We start from the raw sequence: 20,194 nt of genomic DNA, 5'->3' as shown, positions 1-20,194 counted from the left end.
ATTATAGAGCGTTGATCTTAGTTTTTTATCTTCCCGTCAATAGCTAAATGGGTCACAATGAACTGTGGATCTCTGTTTTTTATTTATCTAACAAAATCAACATGCCACTTTCAAGAAAATCTCCCTTCCAGGCAGAACTGGGTCTGATTGGGTCTGATTAGCTGCAGCAGGGTGGTTGCCACCATATGCCCTTAAATCACACCCTTATGGCATTATTATGTTTATGGCAGGACCACATGATTTACCACATGCATGTTTTCTTTGTCTCACTTTTCAGTGCACCCAAAATTTGCTGTGATTCTCTTCATGGTTGTTGCCTTAAATGAAATAGTTTTACTAAGCAGCTGAACAGAGCAAATGAGACACTATTGCTTCTTGCCATAATCTGATACTTCCTGTATACGTTAGCAGAATCAAACCTAAAATATGAGCTCCTTGCATTAATAGCGTAAGCTGCAATTAGTATCGTCACATTATGGACTCCACATTGTGGCCACATCAAGTGACATGTGATGTTACAGAAGTGCAGTATGTATGTGATACTTGGATTGTTTCAAAAGAAACATAGGAAGGAAAATATGCTAATGTTGTTGTTGCCATCCATCTGTCTCGATGGACAATGGAGTGTGCCTCCAGGGGTAAAGTCAAACTGCTGCATTAGCAGCACCCAAATGACCTCCCTGGGGTACAAACCTGGGCAGTGGGTATGGAGGTCATGAGCTGCCCAGACCACCAGACCCCCATCTCAGCCTTACTGATGTGGTCCAAAGTAAAGAAGGGCAATATGTTTGGTTACAGGAGTCTCTGGAAGGAGGCATATACAAGGCACCACCCAACTGTCTTTGGGACTCAGTTTTTAAGGGATCAAATACATGCAAAAATCTACATATTAGTCCAAGTAGTGGAAATCAGATCAGTTTGCTTAAAAATGCTAACAACTTCCCTATCTAGTGAAGTCTCCATGTTACCTGAGACTCCAAATTGTTTAATAGGACACAATAGATCTGAAAGAAAGACTCCCTAATACCATCTCCACATTCTCGGAGGCCACAAATAGTTTTGTAGGGTACAACACAATAAGCCTGTTCATCCAACTTGATTCGTTAGTTGAATCCAAACATGAGCATCAGGAAGCAGGCTGTGCCACCTAGTCCCACCACCTGGTATCCACATATTATACAGAGCATAGGGTGGTTTTCAGCTATGCTTTGCTCAGAATAGATCCACTGGTATTAATGTACACAAGCAAGTTAGGTCTATTCGTCTCAGTGAGTCTATTCTGAGTAAAACTTAGTTGAATACCACCCTGAATGTCTGCAGCGAGGGGGCTGCTAATCTTCATGTATACACAGTTCCCACGGTGGGGCTAGTTGGGGGTATTCAGTGTATTAATTTGGGCTACTGATTGAGGTGTAGATATGTGGGGGAGGGATTGCAGTCATTTTCTTAACATCTGTACAACACAACTCATTTGTAGCCATTAAAGATGTGGAAAAGTGAACAGGCTATCCTACACGTGCTTGTCATTACCTGTTGATAACACATTTTTTTTAAAAAACCCAACTATTTTAAAATCCTTTGAAACAGAGGGGGGAAATGATACATGAGCTCCTCCTGGCTTCTGTCAGCTTCCCCCTCCCAAAAAATAAGGAAAAAGATTGATTTAATTTGGGGACAATATAAATTTACAGATTTATCCTCCTCTCCCTTCCCATTGGGGGCTGATGTGGTGGCAATCCAGTGGCCAGCTGCAGGAAATGGAAGGAGGGAAGGGAGATTATTTCCTCCCACGCCAAAAGGAGTGAGAGTCTTTTTGGTGGTGGCTTCTCTTCTGTGGAACACTCTGACCAAACAGGCTCGACTGATACCTGCCTTTTTATTGTACTGCCAATCAAAGCATCTTTAAAGATTCCCAGGTTTTAAAATCCCAGCTGTTGCCTATTTTTAGTTCGATTAGACTCCTTCTCCTTCTTTGCTGTGCTGCTGTATTATTGCTCGAGGTTTTTGAAGCTGCTTCTTGTAATCCTGCACTTAATTCATTTTGCAAGCTGCCCTGTAAGGACGTAGAAAGTGTGGGGTATAAATATTTGAGACAAATAAATAAATAAATAACAGACACAGTCACATTTCAAATAGCAAGCAGGTCATACATTCTTCTGGGGAAAGACAGAAGCAGAAAGCTATGCTGTTCTGCTTCAGTACGATGCACACTGGGAGCATGCTCTTGTTATTTTCCTTCCCGCCCACTGCCAGGATTGTTTTTCTGTGCTGTGCTGAAGACTGATGTCTATGTTATCTTTGGCCAGCGATGCGTGTGAGTTAATATAACTTTGCAGATTAAAACTGCTGAACGTAAGCTACATTGACTTCACAAGGAATTGTGAAATGAGCATGCATAGAATAAATAATAAGCAGTAGTATGATCCCACCTGTCACTTTCCTTGATTTCTGTCCTCCGTGCTTATTCTACTGGTGTGCCTGCCCATTCTAAGGTAGCTCTTTGATCCCCAGCCTCCAGCCCATTTCTGGTCCTCTTGCCAGCATATGTAGCCTTCCTCCAGTGGTACTAAGGCTCTGTTGGGACCTCCTGGCCATCGTGATACTTTTGGACTGAGATTGGCTGAGTGGTGCAGAGAACAGATTGGCCAGAGAACGGGAGACTGACAGAAATGCTCAAATGGATTGTGGAAGAATATGTGTGGGACTGGAAAGAGTGTGGCTTCGAGATTTTTGAGAGAACCTTTTCTAAAAATTGCTTGGAGTTCCACTTGGTAGGGCTAAGCCCTGGTTGCTGTAATAGACCAGCCGCCACTGACTTTAATCAGGAAGTACAATGGTACCTCGGGGTACGAACATAATTCGTTCTGGAGGTCCGTTCTCAACCTGAAACTGTTCTTAACCTGAGGCGTGCTTTCGCTAATGGGGCCTCCCACTGACGCTGCATGATTTCTGTTCTCATCCTAGGGCAAAGTTCTTAGCCCGAGGTACTACTTCTGGGTTAGCGGAGTTTGTAACCCAAAGTGTTTGTAACCCAAGGTGTTTGTAACCTGAGGTACCACTGTAGCAGAAATGAGGAGAGAAAGCAATGCAGCAAACTACAGTGGTACCTCGGGTTAAGTACTTAATTCGTTCCGGAGGTCTGTTCTTAACCTGAAACTGTTCTTAACCTGAAGCACCACTTTAACTAATTGGGCCTCCTGCTGCTGCCGCGCCGCCGGAGCACAGTTTCTGTTCTCATCCTGAAGCAAAGTTCTTAATCCGAGGTACCATTTCTGGGTTAGCGGAGTCTGTAACCTGAAGCGTATGTAACCCGAGGTACCACTGTACAGTACTAAGATTCAGCCTTGGCAATTCATTGTTTGTTTTCCATTTTCAAAGGTATTCTCAATGTATACTCATAAGTCAGGGGAACCTTTGCTATGTTGGTATTCAGATACACTTTTTTTCTTTTTAGGTTCAATGTTTGTCACTTTGAATCACTATAGTCTGCAATATCCTTTAACATACCTGAGACTAAAACATATTAGCAGTATTTTGTCTTCATTCTCTCTCCTTCTTTCTCTTTTAGGAGTAATAAGTTAGAATAGCTCCACATTTCTCATTTGCTTCCATTTCTCTATTCCTTTTTCAGGTGTTTGCTCTTGAATGCAGAGATGTTAAAATCACATCTATATTTTGTGAACTGTAGAAGTGAAACAATCTAAGCCGAGTTGAAAACCCACAGTGCATACAAAGCAGTTTTATTTGTCCCTGTTTTTGCAATTTTTCTTTGTATATCTGCTTCAGTAGGTTTTGGAAAAGCCAGCAAGCACTCTAAATGGATAATGCATTTTTGTTGTTGTTGTTCTTTCCGATAACATAAACTGCAGTTGTGGATGTAAATGCCAACGTAGTATTCTAGCATGGATCACTTGCAAGTCAATAAGAAGGCAATTCCTACACAAAGATTGTCCAAAGGAAAGATGGTGGGGAGAGTCTTAATGCTGGAATTAGTAATGCCACTCAGCACAAACTTGAGGAATTTTTTATTTTCCCTCCTTCATGAATGCATTTTTGTCTCAGCTGAACCTGGTAGAAACCCTGTAAAAGGCTGAAGTTCTTCAGAACTTTTAATGTTTTGTTCCTAAGAACTTTTTAATGTTGTGACTTAGATGCAGTCTGTATTTATATCACCATTGTGGGAGGGTAGCTTTATATGTGTCCCTCCCTCCAGCCCTGTAAAGATTTGACTGCTGCCACCTGTGGCTGAACTCAGGTACTGCAGCAAAACTAAGGAAGCACACTTTGCTGCAGTGTTTGCATTTCCACCCTAATTGCTCTTGTGTGATCAGAGGAGCTGGAAATTGAATTGGAAACCTCAAGAGCTTCCAAAGCGATAAGACAGTCAGGGATGTGTAGGTTATCATTGTCAGCTCTGCATGCTTAATTAGAAGTTGAGGAGAAGATTATCTCTTACTCCACCAGAGTGTCAAAAACCATCATTGGAAATGAAATTGATCACAAAGAGCATGCAGAAAACAGGGGTTGTGAACCAGAACTAAAACCTGTTTATCTGGAGCAACCACTGGAAAGGGAAAGGAAGGGAAAAGCCATGGCTGGCACTTCTCAAGCAGAACTTTGCAATAAGCAGTGAAATAATTAGTTATAAGCCACTACCTTGCATAAAAGCCTGCAAACTGTATCCAACCAGCAATGGGGGGTTTGCCCCATTTTAATTTTTAACTGATCTTGCTTATTTCCTTCCCTAATCTTTATTATCGGGATGACATGAGGAGAGGGTTTGGTTCTGAATGGCTAGTTTATAACAGTTCTAAGCCACATGCCCAGTCTAGAAATATGCATAAAGAAACACTACCCTGATATTTTGTTGGTAACAACAAACTTTTATAAAATAAATAAATATTTGGACCTTGCAGGCATCCCCTTTTGGAAGTGCAAATTCTGTTCTACGTAAAGCACTCTTTTTCAGTCTTGTACTCTCTTGATTCTATTGGACTCTTAACTCCCATAAGCCCCAGTCAAAATGGCTAATGGCCGGGGATAATACGAGCTGAACTTACTGCACTACAAAGTTGGGGAAGGCTGGCATAGAGGATTATCAAGAACACGAACAGTTCGTAGCTGCTAAGTTGTGCGCATAACTGTAGCCAGGACTGCATATGTCGCTAGGAAGTAACCCCAAATTGACCCGTTTCTATTAGGACGGCTGGTGGATTGTAATACTGGTGGGTTGGTTGGAAGAAAGGAAGCAAACCATTCCTATCCTTCTGCTCTGGCTATTCCAATTTAGACTGGTCTACTAGAGCATTCCCAACTTCATTATGAACTGCTTAAAATGTCCTGAATTGAACAGCCTGCATGAGTGTGGCGGAAGCAAATATAAATTATCAGCTGAAGTTTGTACATGATTAAAGGAGTGTCCCCTAAGCTCCAGCAAGGATCTTATCCTGCTGTATAAACTCAAGCTTGCAGATGCTTCTGGTTATGTTAGTTTTGATAATGAACCCATTTGCAATTTCACCCCCCCAGCTGTTGATTTAGTCCAGTAGCTTTGCATCAGATAACTTACTGAAATGGAGCTAAGTGACAGGCGGGGGTGATGGTGGCGGGAAGGCGGGAAGCAAATTGAAATGTTTATGATATGAATGGGAGAGAATTGTGGGTTGGGTGGCTTACGAAAAGCATATCTAATTAAAGCCATTAATGTGCAGGATGCTAGAACGGAATTGCCCAAGGAATTTTTATTGAAATTTTAGTACAGCTTTTATCTATGGCAGATCTGTGTTCACTGCTATAGCATCTGCAGGGAATTCATATTTTACTGAAGTTCAGTGGCATGATTTAAACATAGGAAAACTTCCTTGTAGTAAACTTCCTTGCTGTTCGGTGTGATACCTAAATAGTTACCAGTTCCATTCCTAACGTTACTGATTTGTGTTGATTGGCTGATGACCTTGTTTCCCCCTTTTAAAAATGTTACTATAGATTAGATCAAATATTGTTTTGAAAACGAAAGTTTGATGATGTTAAAAGCTGCTTTCGGCCGTTGTTGTCAATCCCGCATCCTTTACATTTTCATATGGTTTTATATATAGATTAATTTAAATGACTCCTAACTGTTAGAAAAGACTGCAGCAAAAATCTTTCCCAAGGTCTTTGCACTTTCTCTAGTGATGAGAGTTCCTTTCTCTGCCCCTTTAGAGATGCAGGAAGAGGATTCCTCCCCTGCCTTTGTTCAGCTGGAAATCCTGAAGTGTTAATAATTTTTGTCTTAAATCAACATGAAACTCTAAGTGATATCATTTCCCCCCGGATGATTTACTTCCCCCTTTTGGATACATGCCTCCATGTTCTGTGGAAATGCTACTGCTCCTTGAACTAAATTCCTAACCCAGCATAGGTCACATAATGGGATGAGAAATAATTTTGAGGTAAGCAGCATTAATGGCATCTGCTTTAATAGCTGTTGGCATACTGGATGCCTTGACTTTGAACATGTTGGCAGCATTTTTCATTCTTTTTGCCAATAATTCGTCAGAAATGTTCTGGTTTCTCTCAGGACTGTGTTGTATCTTACGTAGCCCTACCATCCGTTGTGGGCAGCGCAGCGTACTACCTGGTTACTAGGATTTAAGCTGATCTCGTTCATTAACCTTAGCAAGGCTAAATTGGCTTCAGTACAAATATTTTGGTTTTAACTGGTCTGAGGATTGGGCTGGGTTGTAAGAAATTTGGCTGCTATCCAGTGTGGGGATAAACATGGATTAGTAAAGCCAACATATTATATATTCAGTTATTGATGAACTCATACAGGCATCCTGATTCCCTTCCTACCCTCCATCAGAGTTCAGTTAATTACTTTGTGTGCAGTTGAACAAATTGCTGTAGATGTAAGATACTTTGCCAGTTTATGTAATTTTAAGCTAAGTGACACAGTGCATTGTTTTGTATACACAGTTGGGGGTAGTGCTTTTATCCGTGAGTAGGTTAGAAAACTTAAATTGTCTAGTGAGATTGTGCTGCTTTTTTGTAAGCAAGGGTGTAGAATGAATGAATGAATGACTGTGACTTGGAAGAATGACATATTTTCTAAAAACAAATTCTGCATGCCAGGGTATATATGTGTGTGTATTTATGTTTGCCAAATATTAAACAGTTAAGTACATTGATTGTGACTATTTACATAGTGCAGCACATGGGCTGCAGTTTTGTCCCCACTTATACTGGTTTGCAACACAGTTTGATGCACACTTATTTGCCAGTGAGACCGATTGAACTCAGTGAGACTGATATTTGTTGTAAGTCATGAGATTGGAGTTTACACATGTTTACTGAAGTTCACGAGTCATGTCAGGCAAATACTAAAACAATTGACATTAGATTATAGCTTAAAAGAAAAGTGGAATGTTCTTGTCTTTCCTTGCATATCTGCCTTGGCATTCTTTGAAATGTCAAGTGATAGACTATGGAGAGTGGGAAGTGAAAGGTAAGTTTTATATGAGGGCATACTATTTTTTCTTTGTTAGCTTTTACTTGTTCTCTATAGAAACAATAAAAGGGTGACTAAATATGACCATGTGTAATAACTCTGTTGTCCAAGTTAGGGGTGGGTGACACTGCTTTGTGATGGTTCCGGTCCAACTTAGATGGTTGTTTCCAGAGGGTGATGCTTGGGGATTCTTCTTTGACCCATGGAGCCTTCAATGTGGGGTTCCTCGGGGTTCAGCTTATCCCCTGTGCTTTCTAACAGATACACAAAACTGCTGAGTGGAATTTTGGAGTACATGGTCAGCAATCTGCTGTTGACACACAGCTCTACCTCTGCTTTACATCTGCAGGTGCGGCAATGGATGTGCTGGACTGTTTTCTTGCCTCAGACTGGATGAGAGCTCACTAACTCAAGCTCAATCCAGATAGGACTGAGGCCCTGTTAGTGGGCGGTTCCCTAGACCAGATGGCTGAGAGGTTACACTCCCTCTGAAAGAGCAGGTGCACAGCTGGAGAGTGCTTCTGGATCAGTTGCTGTCACTTGCGGCTCAATTGGCCTCAGTGGCACAGCTTTGGCCACTTGGGCCTCAAGGGAAAGCGACTGATCCAGAACCTTTGACCTTCCATTAGCTTTGGCTGGTGGCCCAACTGTGCCCCTGTCTGGGTAGGGACTGCCTAACTACTGTTGTCTATGCTCTGGTATCCTCTAGGTTAGATTTCTGCAATGCATTATATGTAGGGCTGTCTCTGAACATAGTTCAGAAGATTCAGCTACTGCACAATTTGGCAACCAGGTTGCTCACCAGGGCATATTACATGTTTGAGCACATTACACCAGTCTTGGTCTGACTGCTCTGGCCGCCAGTTAGTTTCCAGGCCCGATTGAAAGTGCTGGTTTTGACCTATAAAGCCTTAAATGACCCAGGACCACTATACTTTAAGGACCACCTCTCTGCATATGAAGCAGCTCAGACCTTGTGATACTCATCTAAGGTGCTTCTTCATTTCCTGCTCCACGAGAGGTCTGGAAGGTGGCAACACAAGAAAAGGTATTTTCTGTGGTGGCTCCCTATTTCTGAAATGCTCTCCCCAGGAAGGCTTGCCTGCTGCCTTCATTACATATCTTTAGGTGCCAAGCAAAACTTTTCTCTTTAATCAGGTCTTTGGCTGATCAACAACTCCATGTCCCTTTGAATGTGTTTGTGGGAGGAGGGTTATTGGTTTGGGGGTTATTGGTTTGTTTTTCTTGTTGTTGTTTTTATTATGTATTTTGTGTTCTCACTTTGTATTTTTATGTTGTGCACTGCCCTGTGGTGTTTGGATAAAGGATGGTATACAAATTCAACAAAATAAATTAAGTAAGTAAGTAAGTGAGTAAATGCGGGGCAGGCATTGGGAGGGGAAAAAGAAGGACCAGATGTAAAAATAAAATGAGATGTAAAGTGTTTGTTGCAGCTAGAGCTCTGCTTTGCTTTCTCTAATATCACAATACCCTGCTCAGTCTGATTCTAAAAATCTCTGCTTTATAAAACCAAGAGGGGGAAAATATAAGTATTTTAATGGAATGTGAAGTCTTTCTCACTTGACACAGTGCTCAAGTGAAGGTTGCAGAGTGCATTTTTATTGGCCATAGGAGGAAGGTGGCTGGCTTTGCTTACAGACAAAGGCTTGCTTTGGAAAAGCCATAAAAGCAGTAGCAGCAGTGCAGAAAATATATTTTGTGAGCAGTGATGTTGAAATTCTAGTTCAACTTTTTAAAGGGGCCCTTCAGAACAGCATGGGACTTAGCTTCAGGGATTACAGGGGGCTAACTAAGCAAAAAGGTGGCTGGTCAAAATTATCTGTTCCTGTCCCATAATATTCTGTGAAGCAGTTTAGATTACAACTTAGCCAGTACCACTGGAGAAGCGCTGATGATTAACAGCACACATTCATTGACTATGTTCTGTCATTCTCCTTGGATTCTGATTCAGAAAATGTTTAGTGAAAGGCTTATTAAGAGGAATCAATGTATCTCACCACATTTTAGATGTCAACTCTTATTTTTTCATGAAAGATTTCCAGAGTGCAAAAAAATAAAAAATGATTACAATAAAGGATGTCTAACTAAAGCAGCTTTTCCCACAAGCAGTGTTCCATTTACAGTGGATTTTGAACTGAAAATGTTCTGTGACAGTGGACTGTCGTGGGGATGAATGTAATATATATCAGCAGCCTCAGCATATAAATCATCTGGTGCAAGAAAGTCATGACAGTCCCAGTGTGCATCTTTGTGTTCAATAGTGAATTAAGTTTTGACATGATTCTGTGTTCCTACCTGAGTTCTCTCTCATACAGCTTTCCTTTGCTGTCTCTGTCTTGAGCCATGATAAGCCAGGACTCTGACTATGCATGTTGTGTTGTATCATGTTCTCCCCCTGCCCCCCAATTAAATTTGTTGCTTTATGTGGAAGTCAGCAAAGCAGGTCTTTTCTTCTACGGACCACTATTTAGCAGACCCTAACTGACATTTTCCTTCCCATCCAACTTTCCCATAGCTTCTTTTTTGGGGACATCCAGAGAACAGTTTCCCTTCTATCATCCCTTCCTCCGAATCTGCATATTATTGAAATAAATAATGTTTTCATCAATGCAAAACTTAAGTACTAGCAATTGGAGATGCAATAGTTTAATTCCAAAGATTTGAAGCATTTTTGAGAAGACACTCAAAAAGTGTACATAACTTATTTAAATATTTATAAAATTGAATCACAGAATTGTAGGGTTGGAAGGGCCTTCCGAGGGTCATTGAGTTCAACCCCCTGCTATACAGAAATCTCAACAAAGAATCATAGAATTGTATATTTATAGACTTAATGGCCTTTGCAATATAAAATCAATTTGTTTGCACGCTTGCTGACTTGTCGTCCTAGACTAATTTCTGATGCAGTCTGTCCCTTGAGTATTTCTTACAATACAGAAAAGATCTGTTGAACTGGCAGTTAAATTTGGGCCTGGTGAAGTACTGGGTTTATCCTTAGGCATTGCATCATTGTCTCGAGCCTTGCAACTTGCTATTATTTGAGAGGCAGCAGACTCCTCTGAACTAAATATTCTTGTAGCTGATACTGTCCTGAGGCTTTCCTTGAAGAGTTAGCTACATTGCGACTAAATATTTTTGGAAGTCCTTTTAAAATTGGTACGTGAAATGCAACATGCCTCTCTGTTAGGGTGAGACTCTGTCTAGTCCAAAAATAAGTGTGTACTAGGTGGAGCGTCTCTAGTCTCTGCCACGGCTGATCTCCTTGGTGAAGGGATAGTGTGGACCCTGAAAAGGATGAGTAACAAATGAGTTGCAGTTTTCTCTTTTTTGTTTTACATTTTCTCAGGCAAACTATTTTTTAAATTAAAAAAAATACTCGAATTAAATAATGCGCACACAGAGAGCGACTACATGTTCCAATTCTTTTGCGAGTGTTGCTTTTTCAATTTCCTTTTCGGAAAAACACGTTAGATTGACAGCAGAACAACAAAAAAGCACACTAAGCTTCTATTGTACAGTAATATCTCATATTTCTTGAGCAACAGCTGAATGAGTATCCAGCTCTGTTAAAACTGTAAAGCTATACCCTGTAATGTTCTATTTTAAAAGTCTTCCTAAGTGTCATCCCCTCTGACCACAGACAATCACCCTGTAAAGAATGTGCACATTTTCACTATTTCATCTGGTAGATTCCTTTAGAAGCAGCTCAGGGTGTGTCCAAGGAATAGAGTGTTAACCACAGACTGATTCGCATACTACACTTGCAGAAACCATCCTGTCTTACAGGGGTATCTTGTCTTGTTTTTCTCTCAGAGTTTCGGGGGGGGGGGGGAGGAACCACTACTTTTCCACTATAACTCAAGCACTGCAAATCAGCTCTATCCCCCCCCCCCCCAATTATCCTGAGTTGCTGTGTCATAAATGGTTAAAGTGCAACTGGGATGTGAGGATGGTGATGGCGGGTGGCGGGTGGGAGAGCAGCCACATAGGAAAGTCTTATGAAGCCTACAAATTGCATCTCAAATGAGTTTACATCGTCAAGCAGGTCTGCCCACTGCTGCCACATCTTCCTTTCCCCCATCTTACCATGCTCCCATTCAACAGCGTGTTGGTGACCAAGAGATGCCAGGCACTCTCATTTGTTTCTCTCTTCATACCTTTCAGTTATGTTTACCTAAAGGTAAAGGTAAAGGACCCCTCACAGTTAAGTCCAGTCGCGAACAACTCTGGGGTTGCGGTGCTCATCTCACTTTACTGGCTGAGGGTGCCGACGTTTGTCCGCAGAAAGTTTTTCCGGGTCATGTGGCCAGCATGACTAAGCCGCTTCTGGCGAAACCAGAGCACACGGAAATGACGTTTACCTTCCCGCCGGAGCGGTACCTATTTATCTACTTGCACTTAGATGTGCTTTCGAACTGCTAGGTTGGCAGGAGCAGGGACTGAGCAACGTGAGCTGACCCCATCGCGGGGATTCAAACCGCCGACCTTTCAATCGGCAAGCTCTAGGCTCTGTGGTTCAGACCACAGAGCCACCTTTATGTTTAGCTACCATATAGTGAATGCTTTGTTAATGCCCCATCTTTCTTCCATCATGCAACTCAAGGTGGCATACAGATGGTTACCAGGTGGCCTCCCATCCAAGCACTGACAGACCCAGAACTCCTTAGCTTCTACTTGCTCAACACAACCTCCCCCTTTCCCACCTTGTGGCCTGCAAAAAAAAACTACTCTGGAGGGTTAGTGTCAACCCCAGACTCTTTTAGCCAACATCAAGTCTACCTATTAGCACTGCTAGGCCCCTTAGATTCTACATTTCTGGCTTCCAACAGCATGCTTATTTATTTACGTGTCAGATTTTAGGACCACCTTTCAGCAGCGGTTTCCGGGATGGTTTTCTTGACAAAATAGATGCCAATTTAAAATAAACAAACAAACAAGGCATTAAAATAATAAATGAAAACACAAGCAGCAACCAAAACAAAGAGGCTCAATCCCCCAAAGCCAGGAAGATCAGAAATGTTTATTCCTCTCTCTAATCCGGCCAGCTCCGGATTTTGCTGAAGTCTGGGCAGGTTTCCCTTGGTGGTCCCCCATCACAGACGAGCACCCGACTTGCAGCAGTGCAAGCACTGCCTTTCCCTTTGCTCTTGCTTGGGTTTACATAGCCTGCTTCCCAGGGGCAGTCTTGGGGAGAAAGTGTTGTGGCAACATCTGCTCCATCCTGATATTGCATCATTCCAAGAGGTGCAAGAGCAAAGAAAGAAAGTAGGGGAACCTTGTATTTGCAGATCAGCTCTATCTCCAAAGTCATAGAATTTACCCAATTTCAAAAGATTAATCCAATCCTTGGGCATTCCTTCCAAATCCTGTGAAAATCACTGGCCAAATGTTCTAATCCAGCACTCAAGATTCATTCCCAGATGTCTCCAGGTGGGGTTGGGGAAGACCTTGTCTGAAACTCAAAAGCACAGCTGACCATCAGTGCAGACGATGCTGATCTGGATGGGCAAATAACCTGACTCTGTATAAGGCAGCCTCATCCGACTATGCAGTTGGATAGTTTGCTCCCCCCCCCCCAGCAATTGCTTTGCAAGAGAACTCCTAGGCTCTGGTATAGTAATGGGAGATCTAGCAAGGTGTTTCTTCCTTTTTGCCTCTCTCTTGTGTGCGTACACACACACACACACACACACACAGCCAATCTTAACCCCCCCACCCCCCCGTACACACTTATACACAGGCATGCACATGCATTCTTTCTATCTCAGTCACACACACTTCTCCGATCACAGGGAAGAGAGAGACTGGTGCTGTTTTTCTTCCAACTGCAGAGAGATCAGGTTGCAACATGTTAACGGGGTCTGCAATAGATGCGGAAATTTGGTGATGGATAAGGTGCTGTATGAAATAAGAAGTAACAGTTGGTTAAAAGCCTGAGGCAGTATCTTGAGACTTGAGGCAGCTAGGAGGACTAGAATTCCCTAGCACTCAGGATTCTTGGGTTCCTCCTTAGAATACTCCACCCCCTGTGGATTTTAATTTTTTCCCCTTCCTTTACTTGTCATACTGTTGCACTTCCTGGCAACATGACTGCGGATCTGCGAGCAACATTTGAGCAAGCCTTCATTTTAACTGGACTGAAGAAAAGGATTGCACATTTTTTTATTCAGGTTATAATGTAAAAGTGCAGATGATGGACTGGAGACCCATGTAAGTGGATATGATTTTGTTTACTCAGTCAGTGAATCAAAGGGTTTAGTTCCTCCTTTTAGCTCCGCCAGCATCTCTCAGCATATACCTTTTACAGATATGATTAAAATGTTCTTCGCTTTGCTCTTCGCTTGACACTGGCATGTTAGGAGTGCTAAAACTGTGCAGCCTTGTTATTGAATGGATGGCTGAATAATGCATGCAAGTGACAAGCTTGAATCTATACTGTTCCTTATCTTTTTAGTACAGAATCTGCAGTATGCTTGGATGGATCAAAAGCAGCCAGATGTAACACTCAGATTTATTGTAAATGATTGTTAAAATTATTGTTGTTTATCTGATGTAGGTAATTTTTAATAGTTTCCTCTTTAACTGACATAAGACACTTTTGCAGACAGAGAATGTCTGCTAGATAAGCAGGCACCTTTAAAAACTGAGACAGGTTTCTGTTTTATATTTTCTGTATGACTGTGGTACAAACCAGCATAAAGTAAAAGGGTTTCCTCTTTTTCCTAGCTAAAGACCTGGCTAGATCCAGGTTATTGTGTCATATAACTGAGATTATTGACACAACGCATATTGAAACTAACTTGTTCAGAGGGAAGAAGGTTTTGGGAGTCTCTGTACACTTTTATCCTAAACCTTTCTTTCAGGCATGGCCCTGATTGAAGTCAACTTGCATTTGCTCTTCTTTGCTTGGGAATAACTTCATACACCCAGAAGCAACCATTATGTGGTCTGCTACGGGATTCTCTCAGGACCAGTTTTCAGCCATGAATTGGGACGGAAGTTTAGTGCTAGATTGGTGGAGGTGATTATTCTGTGCAAATCTGAAGTAGGGAAAATATGACTCTTTTCATGTTTTGGGTCGCAAGGTGAATAAAAAATACCCGAATCAAGGACCCCAGAGTTTTCAACGGCCATAGTCTAGGAACATAGGAAGCCAAACCATTGTTTCATCTAGCTTAAGCACTGTCAACACTGACTGGCAGTGGTACTGCAAGGTTTCAGGCATCAAAAGGAGATACTCTACCACTGAGCTATGGCCAATGTCTAGGACTCTTAGTGGCTTGGCAGGGGAAGAGAGTCTCATAATGTAATCTTGCAACCAAGAGCAGCACACATGTTCTTTGCCTGTACAGAAGGAAGAGGGGGGCCCTCCCATTTTTTTGCCAGCTAGAATGTCCTGTGCCAGACATGAGGGGGAAGAGGTGCAACTGTGTTTATGCTTAAATGGCATGCAGCAATTTCTAGTGTGAGGCATTTTCCACAAGGTTGGCCGTGATGGTGAGGGAAAATTCCTTATCCCAAACATATTTTTCAAGTCATAGTTAGGAAGCAGAGGTTTTTGAAGTCCATGGTAGGCCATTATTTATTTGGCACTTTCTTCTTGGTGGGTCACAGGTTGTTCAGCTCTTCTCCAGGTTAAATACTCCCAGTTCCTTCATCCTGTCCTCATATGATCCTCATGCTAGACTGTCTTATCATTGTAGCTTTTGTGAGGGGTAGGGATGGACCAAACTGTCAATTTCAGGACTCTCGGTTTCTCATTTTTCCAATTCTAAATCTAGTTCCTCGCATTTCTGCAGCAATTTGTGACCCCCCCCCAAAAAAGTTCTCTTTAAAATTAATCAGCATTTTAGTTTGATTCCCCCCCCCCGGTAAACACTTTTTGTATGCAGTTTTCACTAACGTACATATTTATGTGAGCTATTTAACCCAATATGATGACAATACTGCATTTTAAAAAAATGTTAATTTCACCAATATATTTATTTTATGTACACTTTCCTCGAATACATGCATTTTTATAAAAATGGTCTGTCTGGAGAACTGTACCACAAAATTCAGTAAGTGTGAATTTTGAAGAAACCCTTTGTTTTGGTTTGTTTGGTTTTCACATATTGGTTTGAGAAATGTGAATTAGGTAGTTCTTCATTAAAATAATCTTCCCCATCTCTAATGAGGGATATGTCCTTGCTAAATCAGTGCCCAGAACTGGACAAGGTTGGTGATTTTCAGTCTGCTTTTTCACTAAAACATTTCAAAATGTGAATCTAGACAAATAGTTGTTCCCAGTGTATAACAGTTTCCATTTCCACGTGTTTAATGTTCTTTCTTTGTGCTCAGTTTTCTAGGACTGTATTGATGTCATTTAAATATTTAGCCTATCACCCAGAGAAGCATCTTCAACCTTAGATCCCCAGATGTTGTTGGGCTTCAACTCCTGTCAGCCCCAGCAAGTCTAGCCAAAGGACAGAAATGATGGGGTTGTGGTTCAACAACATCAGGCAATCCAAGGTTGAAGAAGACTGCTCTAGATTGTTTGCCACTCCTCTCACTATTTCGTCAACTGCAACATTCAGATCATTGATGAAAATATTGGACTAACACTAATTAATGTGAGAAGTTGTTTTACAACGTATAATTTACAGCATCCTTAGGGGGCACATCATGATGTTTTAGGATCTGTTTTGGCAGTGTATAAGTACTTTTCCCTACATCACATTTTGGTGCATCCAACTAACCATGCCGCCACTGCCCTTCTCCCTTATTCAGACTCCCCCCACCCATGTGGACTTTCTTTCATTCTCTTGTCTCTCTTTCTCGATGATGTATTTATGTTGTTGCCACTGCTGCTAAATTTATCATGCAAAAGATTACTGCACCCAATATAATTAGAGACTAATTAAAAATAATGTTCTCCAAATGGCCAGGCATACTAGTTTCATAGGACAATCTTGGAGTCTGCACTTACACTTTTGAAATAACTTGGCTGGGTTCCAGCTTCACAACATGACTTAAAATAGCTTGGGCTCTTGCTGACCCCCCCTTTCGCACACTTAAAATATCTGGGTATTGGCACAGTGAAATGCAATACAGTTTGCCTATACTGTAGTTTCAGCTAGCATTTCAGTTTGGCTTGGGGAAAAACACTGTTTAGTACATGCTTATCTAATTCTGCTTTCCCTTAGAATATCAGGTCTGGGGCCATGACAGAGCTGGGCATGCTGTGTCCAGTGAACGTCTCATTACAAGGCACTCGAGTCCATTTATTGTAAAGATCCCTTTTGTAGCACACATTGCTACTGAGACAAGAATCCGACCTTCATGGCTTTATTAAATTAGGCAAGACACTTAAACATCTATTTGTCTACGTGGTTGAGGGGGTCCATGTTCAAACCCTCACTAAGGAAAAAATAGAAAAGAAAACACAGAATCTGGCTTTACAAAAGTTCAGTCCAGAGTTAACACAATAGTTCAATACCCTGGTCATAAGACCGAGGAACAGGTGACCAGTGCCTGGTAGGGTTTACTTTTCCAGTAAAAAGTTTGTTTGTGCAAGGGAGCGCATATGGTATCAGTTTTCATGTGATCTTGGCTAGATTTACTGGCATGACTCCTCTCATTATTGAGTAAAATTAAGCATAATCAGAGCTAGATCTCCGTGTCATGGCAAAGGCATGAAGCCTAGCAAAAGGCTGATCTTGTGGTCAACTCATATTATGTTATCAGAAAGTTCCAATGCCATTTACTTTTATACATCTTTAGTGGTTCTGAATAAGGAGCAGAATGTTGGATCAACACATTACAGCCCCCAGCCTGATAATTTATTATTATTCATTTTACCGTTAGCATTTGAATAAATCTGCTTAGTGTTTGTGTTCTATTACAGAAAATATGAGCAGACAAGTGAGAAATAGGGAGACCGACCACAATAACTTAAGATCCCAAATAGCAGGCTGCTATCTCTTCAGATCTGTTCTGTGCCATCTATAAATGGCCCCTAATGCTTCCTATTAAACTTCCAGGAAGCCTATTACATTTGCTATTAAAAGTAAAATGATTAGCTGCCAAGGGCACTGTTTCTGAGAGAGTCTGCGGAGCAATTTTTCTTAGCGAGCAGGAGTTTAGATACGTTGCTATTTTCAAAGTGTCTTTCAGAAAAGCACTGATTGAAATCAGCAAAAGTGCCAAACGGTAAAATGGTAGAGTCAAGGTGAGAGGATAGGGAAAGAAAAAAAGCTGCAGTTTCCTCTAAAGAGTTTCGCATGTGGTGCTGTTCAGGTTCCAGAAGCTCTGAACTGATAAAAGCAGCCAGCAAGATAAGTCTCAGACTGATCAATACCTTGCAGATAGGATGAAGCTTTCATTTTGATCTAAGCGCGTTTTTTTTTAAAAAAAGATAAATAAGAAGAGTTCTTTAATTTTGCTTGGCTCCTCCTGATACGCTCGGTTGCTTATGCTTTCATTGTCCCCCTTTTCTCCACACATTCTTGATCATTTCTACACCAGATGAAGTGGAACATACGAGAATATCCAGCCAAAAATACAACCTATTAATTTCCCTGGATAAATGTACAGAAGTGGAAGGTTAGCAGGACTTGTTAGATCATCAAGTTTCCTTCAGTGCTTGCAATCTTGGTTGTTGAGCAAGCATAAATACTGTGTGGAAACAATATTATTTCACCCAACGTGCCAGAGTGTTTGAGACTGGCCTTAGTGGAGAGAAGGCACGTTGGCAAAGACTTGTCGTGTCCCAGCTGAGAAACAAAAACAAAACCCCAGGAGAAATTTCCAGAAGTTTCATAGAAATTTTTGGGGCAAGCTAAGGCCATAGATCATGAGGAGTCTCACGAGTCCATTCCTCCAGGTATGCACTTTTGGGATATTTCCTTCAAGGGCCTATACGTACTGGTGTACAGTTCTAGGATTTCTTGTTTTCTTGTGATAAGTTCTCAGTGGAGTATTTATTATTGTTTATTAGATTTCCCACCCACACTTCAGCAAATGGTCCCAGGGTAGGTTAAAGTTAAAGGGACCCCTGACCATTAGGTCCAGTCACGGATGACTCTGGGGTTGTGGCACTCATCTCGCTTTATTGGCCGAGGGAGCCGGCGTACAGCTTCCGGGTCATGTGGCCAGCATGACTAAGCCACTTCTGGCGAACCAGAGCAGCGCACGGAAACGCCATTTACCTTCCCGAAGGAGCAGTACCTATTTATCTACTTGCACTTTGACGTGCTTTCGAACTGATAGGTTGGCAGGAGCAGGGACCGAGTAATGGGAGCTCATCCTCTTGTGGGGATTCGAACCGCCAACCTTCTGATCAGCAAGCCCTAGGCCACCCACAGCGCCACCCACGTCCAATACTAAAATACAAAATTAAAAGCTGATAAAATAGTTTACAATCACAGGCCTGGGGTGGGTCCTAAACCTGTACCTCGGGTTACATACGCTTCAGGTTACATATGCTTCTGGTTACAGACTCTGCTAACCCAGAAATAGTACCTCGAGTTAAGAACTTTGCTTCAGGATGAGAACAGAAATCGTCCTCTGGCGGCGTGGCGGCAGCAGGAGGCCCCATTACCTAAACTGGTGCTTCAGGTTAAGAACAGTTTCAGGTTAAGAACGGACCTCCAGAACGAATTAAGTACTTAACCCGAGGTACCACTGTATAGTTATTGTGTCAAAGGCTAGGGTAGAGAGGTGACCTTCAACCTACAACAGGAGCTATAAGATTAAGGTGCCAAATGCAACTCTGTGGGAAGGGAATTCCACAACTGAGGAGTTTTCCTGGGTTGCCACCCCCAAAACTTTGATGGCAGTGGAACTACCAAGAGGGCTCTGCAGGGAGGGAGGCAGTTTTCCATATATTTGGGGCCCAAGTTGTTTGAAATATGTCAGGAGTGCTCTTGGTGTTTCCTGCTTGGCAGGGGGTTGGACTCGATGGCCCTTGTGGTCTCTTCCAACTCTATGATTCTATGATAGCTGGGAAGATGATGTCCACACAGTATTGATGTTGCCTCTGATTACATCTGTGATTGCTAGCATGAAGGCAGAGCTTCATTTGTGTCTACATAATGGTGCTCCTCTCTTTTAATTAGACATTTACTTGTAAGACCTTCTCTCCCATTACAAATAGCTTTATTTCAATTTATAAACCAAACAGCTGTTCCTTCGGAAACAAAACTAAATGTCAAAATTTTGCTTAATTATCCAGCAGGCATCAAATCAATGGGTAGTATCCCCCATAATTGAAATTAATTAGCTTTTTACTAAAAGACCGAAAGGTAATGAGGGAAGAGTTGCAAATTATAAAAAGCTATGCAAATTCTGCCTGTTGGTATCTTTCACACCTCCATACAATTTACTGCTTTCGAGCAATGAATTACTCTTTTGAGCACAGCGTATTTAATTTCATGTCATTTTTCATTTCACTTGATTGAAAATAGAAGAGTGAGAGAAAAGGGTTTATTTAAATGATAGCACTAAAAGCTAACAACATCAATGCATTACAGACTCATAATCTCTCCCCCCACCCCCACCCCAGTAATTTAGTTTGTGGCACGTTTAAGAAGGAAAAGAGGTAATGTTCCTAAATACACTAAACTAGTGGTCCCCAAATTCTGGTAAACTTAGAAAACGTGGGCACTAGCACAACACCCATTTTATAGCAAGGAAAACTAATGA

General features: G+C 41.7%; 1 protein-coding gene across 6 annotated transcripts in view; it reads left to right on the top strand.

Moving 5' to 3' along the window:
- Positions 1 to 20,194, top strand: part of KIF26B (kinesin family member 26B) — a 273,118-nt gene that overhangs the window by 145,168 nt on the left and 107,756 nt on the right. Inside the window, exon 1 of one of the 6 annotated variants that reach the window (XM_083432081.1) lies at positions 13,342 to 13,720. The exons of the other annotated variants lie outside the window; for them this stretch is intronic. Coding sequence (XP_083288207.1) covers positions 13,701 to 13,720 — 20 coding nt within the window. The 5' untranslated portion in view covers positions 13,342 to 13,700. Of the gene's footprint in view, positions 1 to 13,341; positions 13,721 to 20,194 lie in introns of those variants that run through there. 6 annotated transcript variants of the gene reach the window in all.

The sequence above is a fragment of the Podarcis tiliguerta genome (assembly GCF_965153285.1).
Source record: "Podarcis tiliguerta genome assembly, chromosome: 3".
NCBI classification, from domain to species: Eukaryota; Metazoa; Chordata; class Lepidosauria; order Squamata; family Lacertidae; genus Podarcis; species Podarcis tiliguerta.
Note: the sequence above shows the minus strand (reverse complement) of the source record. Positions and strands in the feature narration are given on the sequence as shown.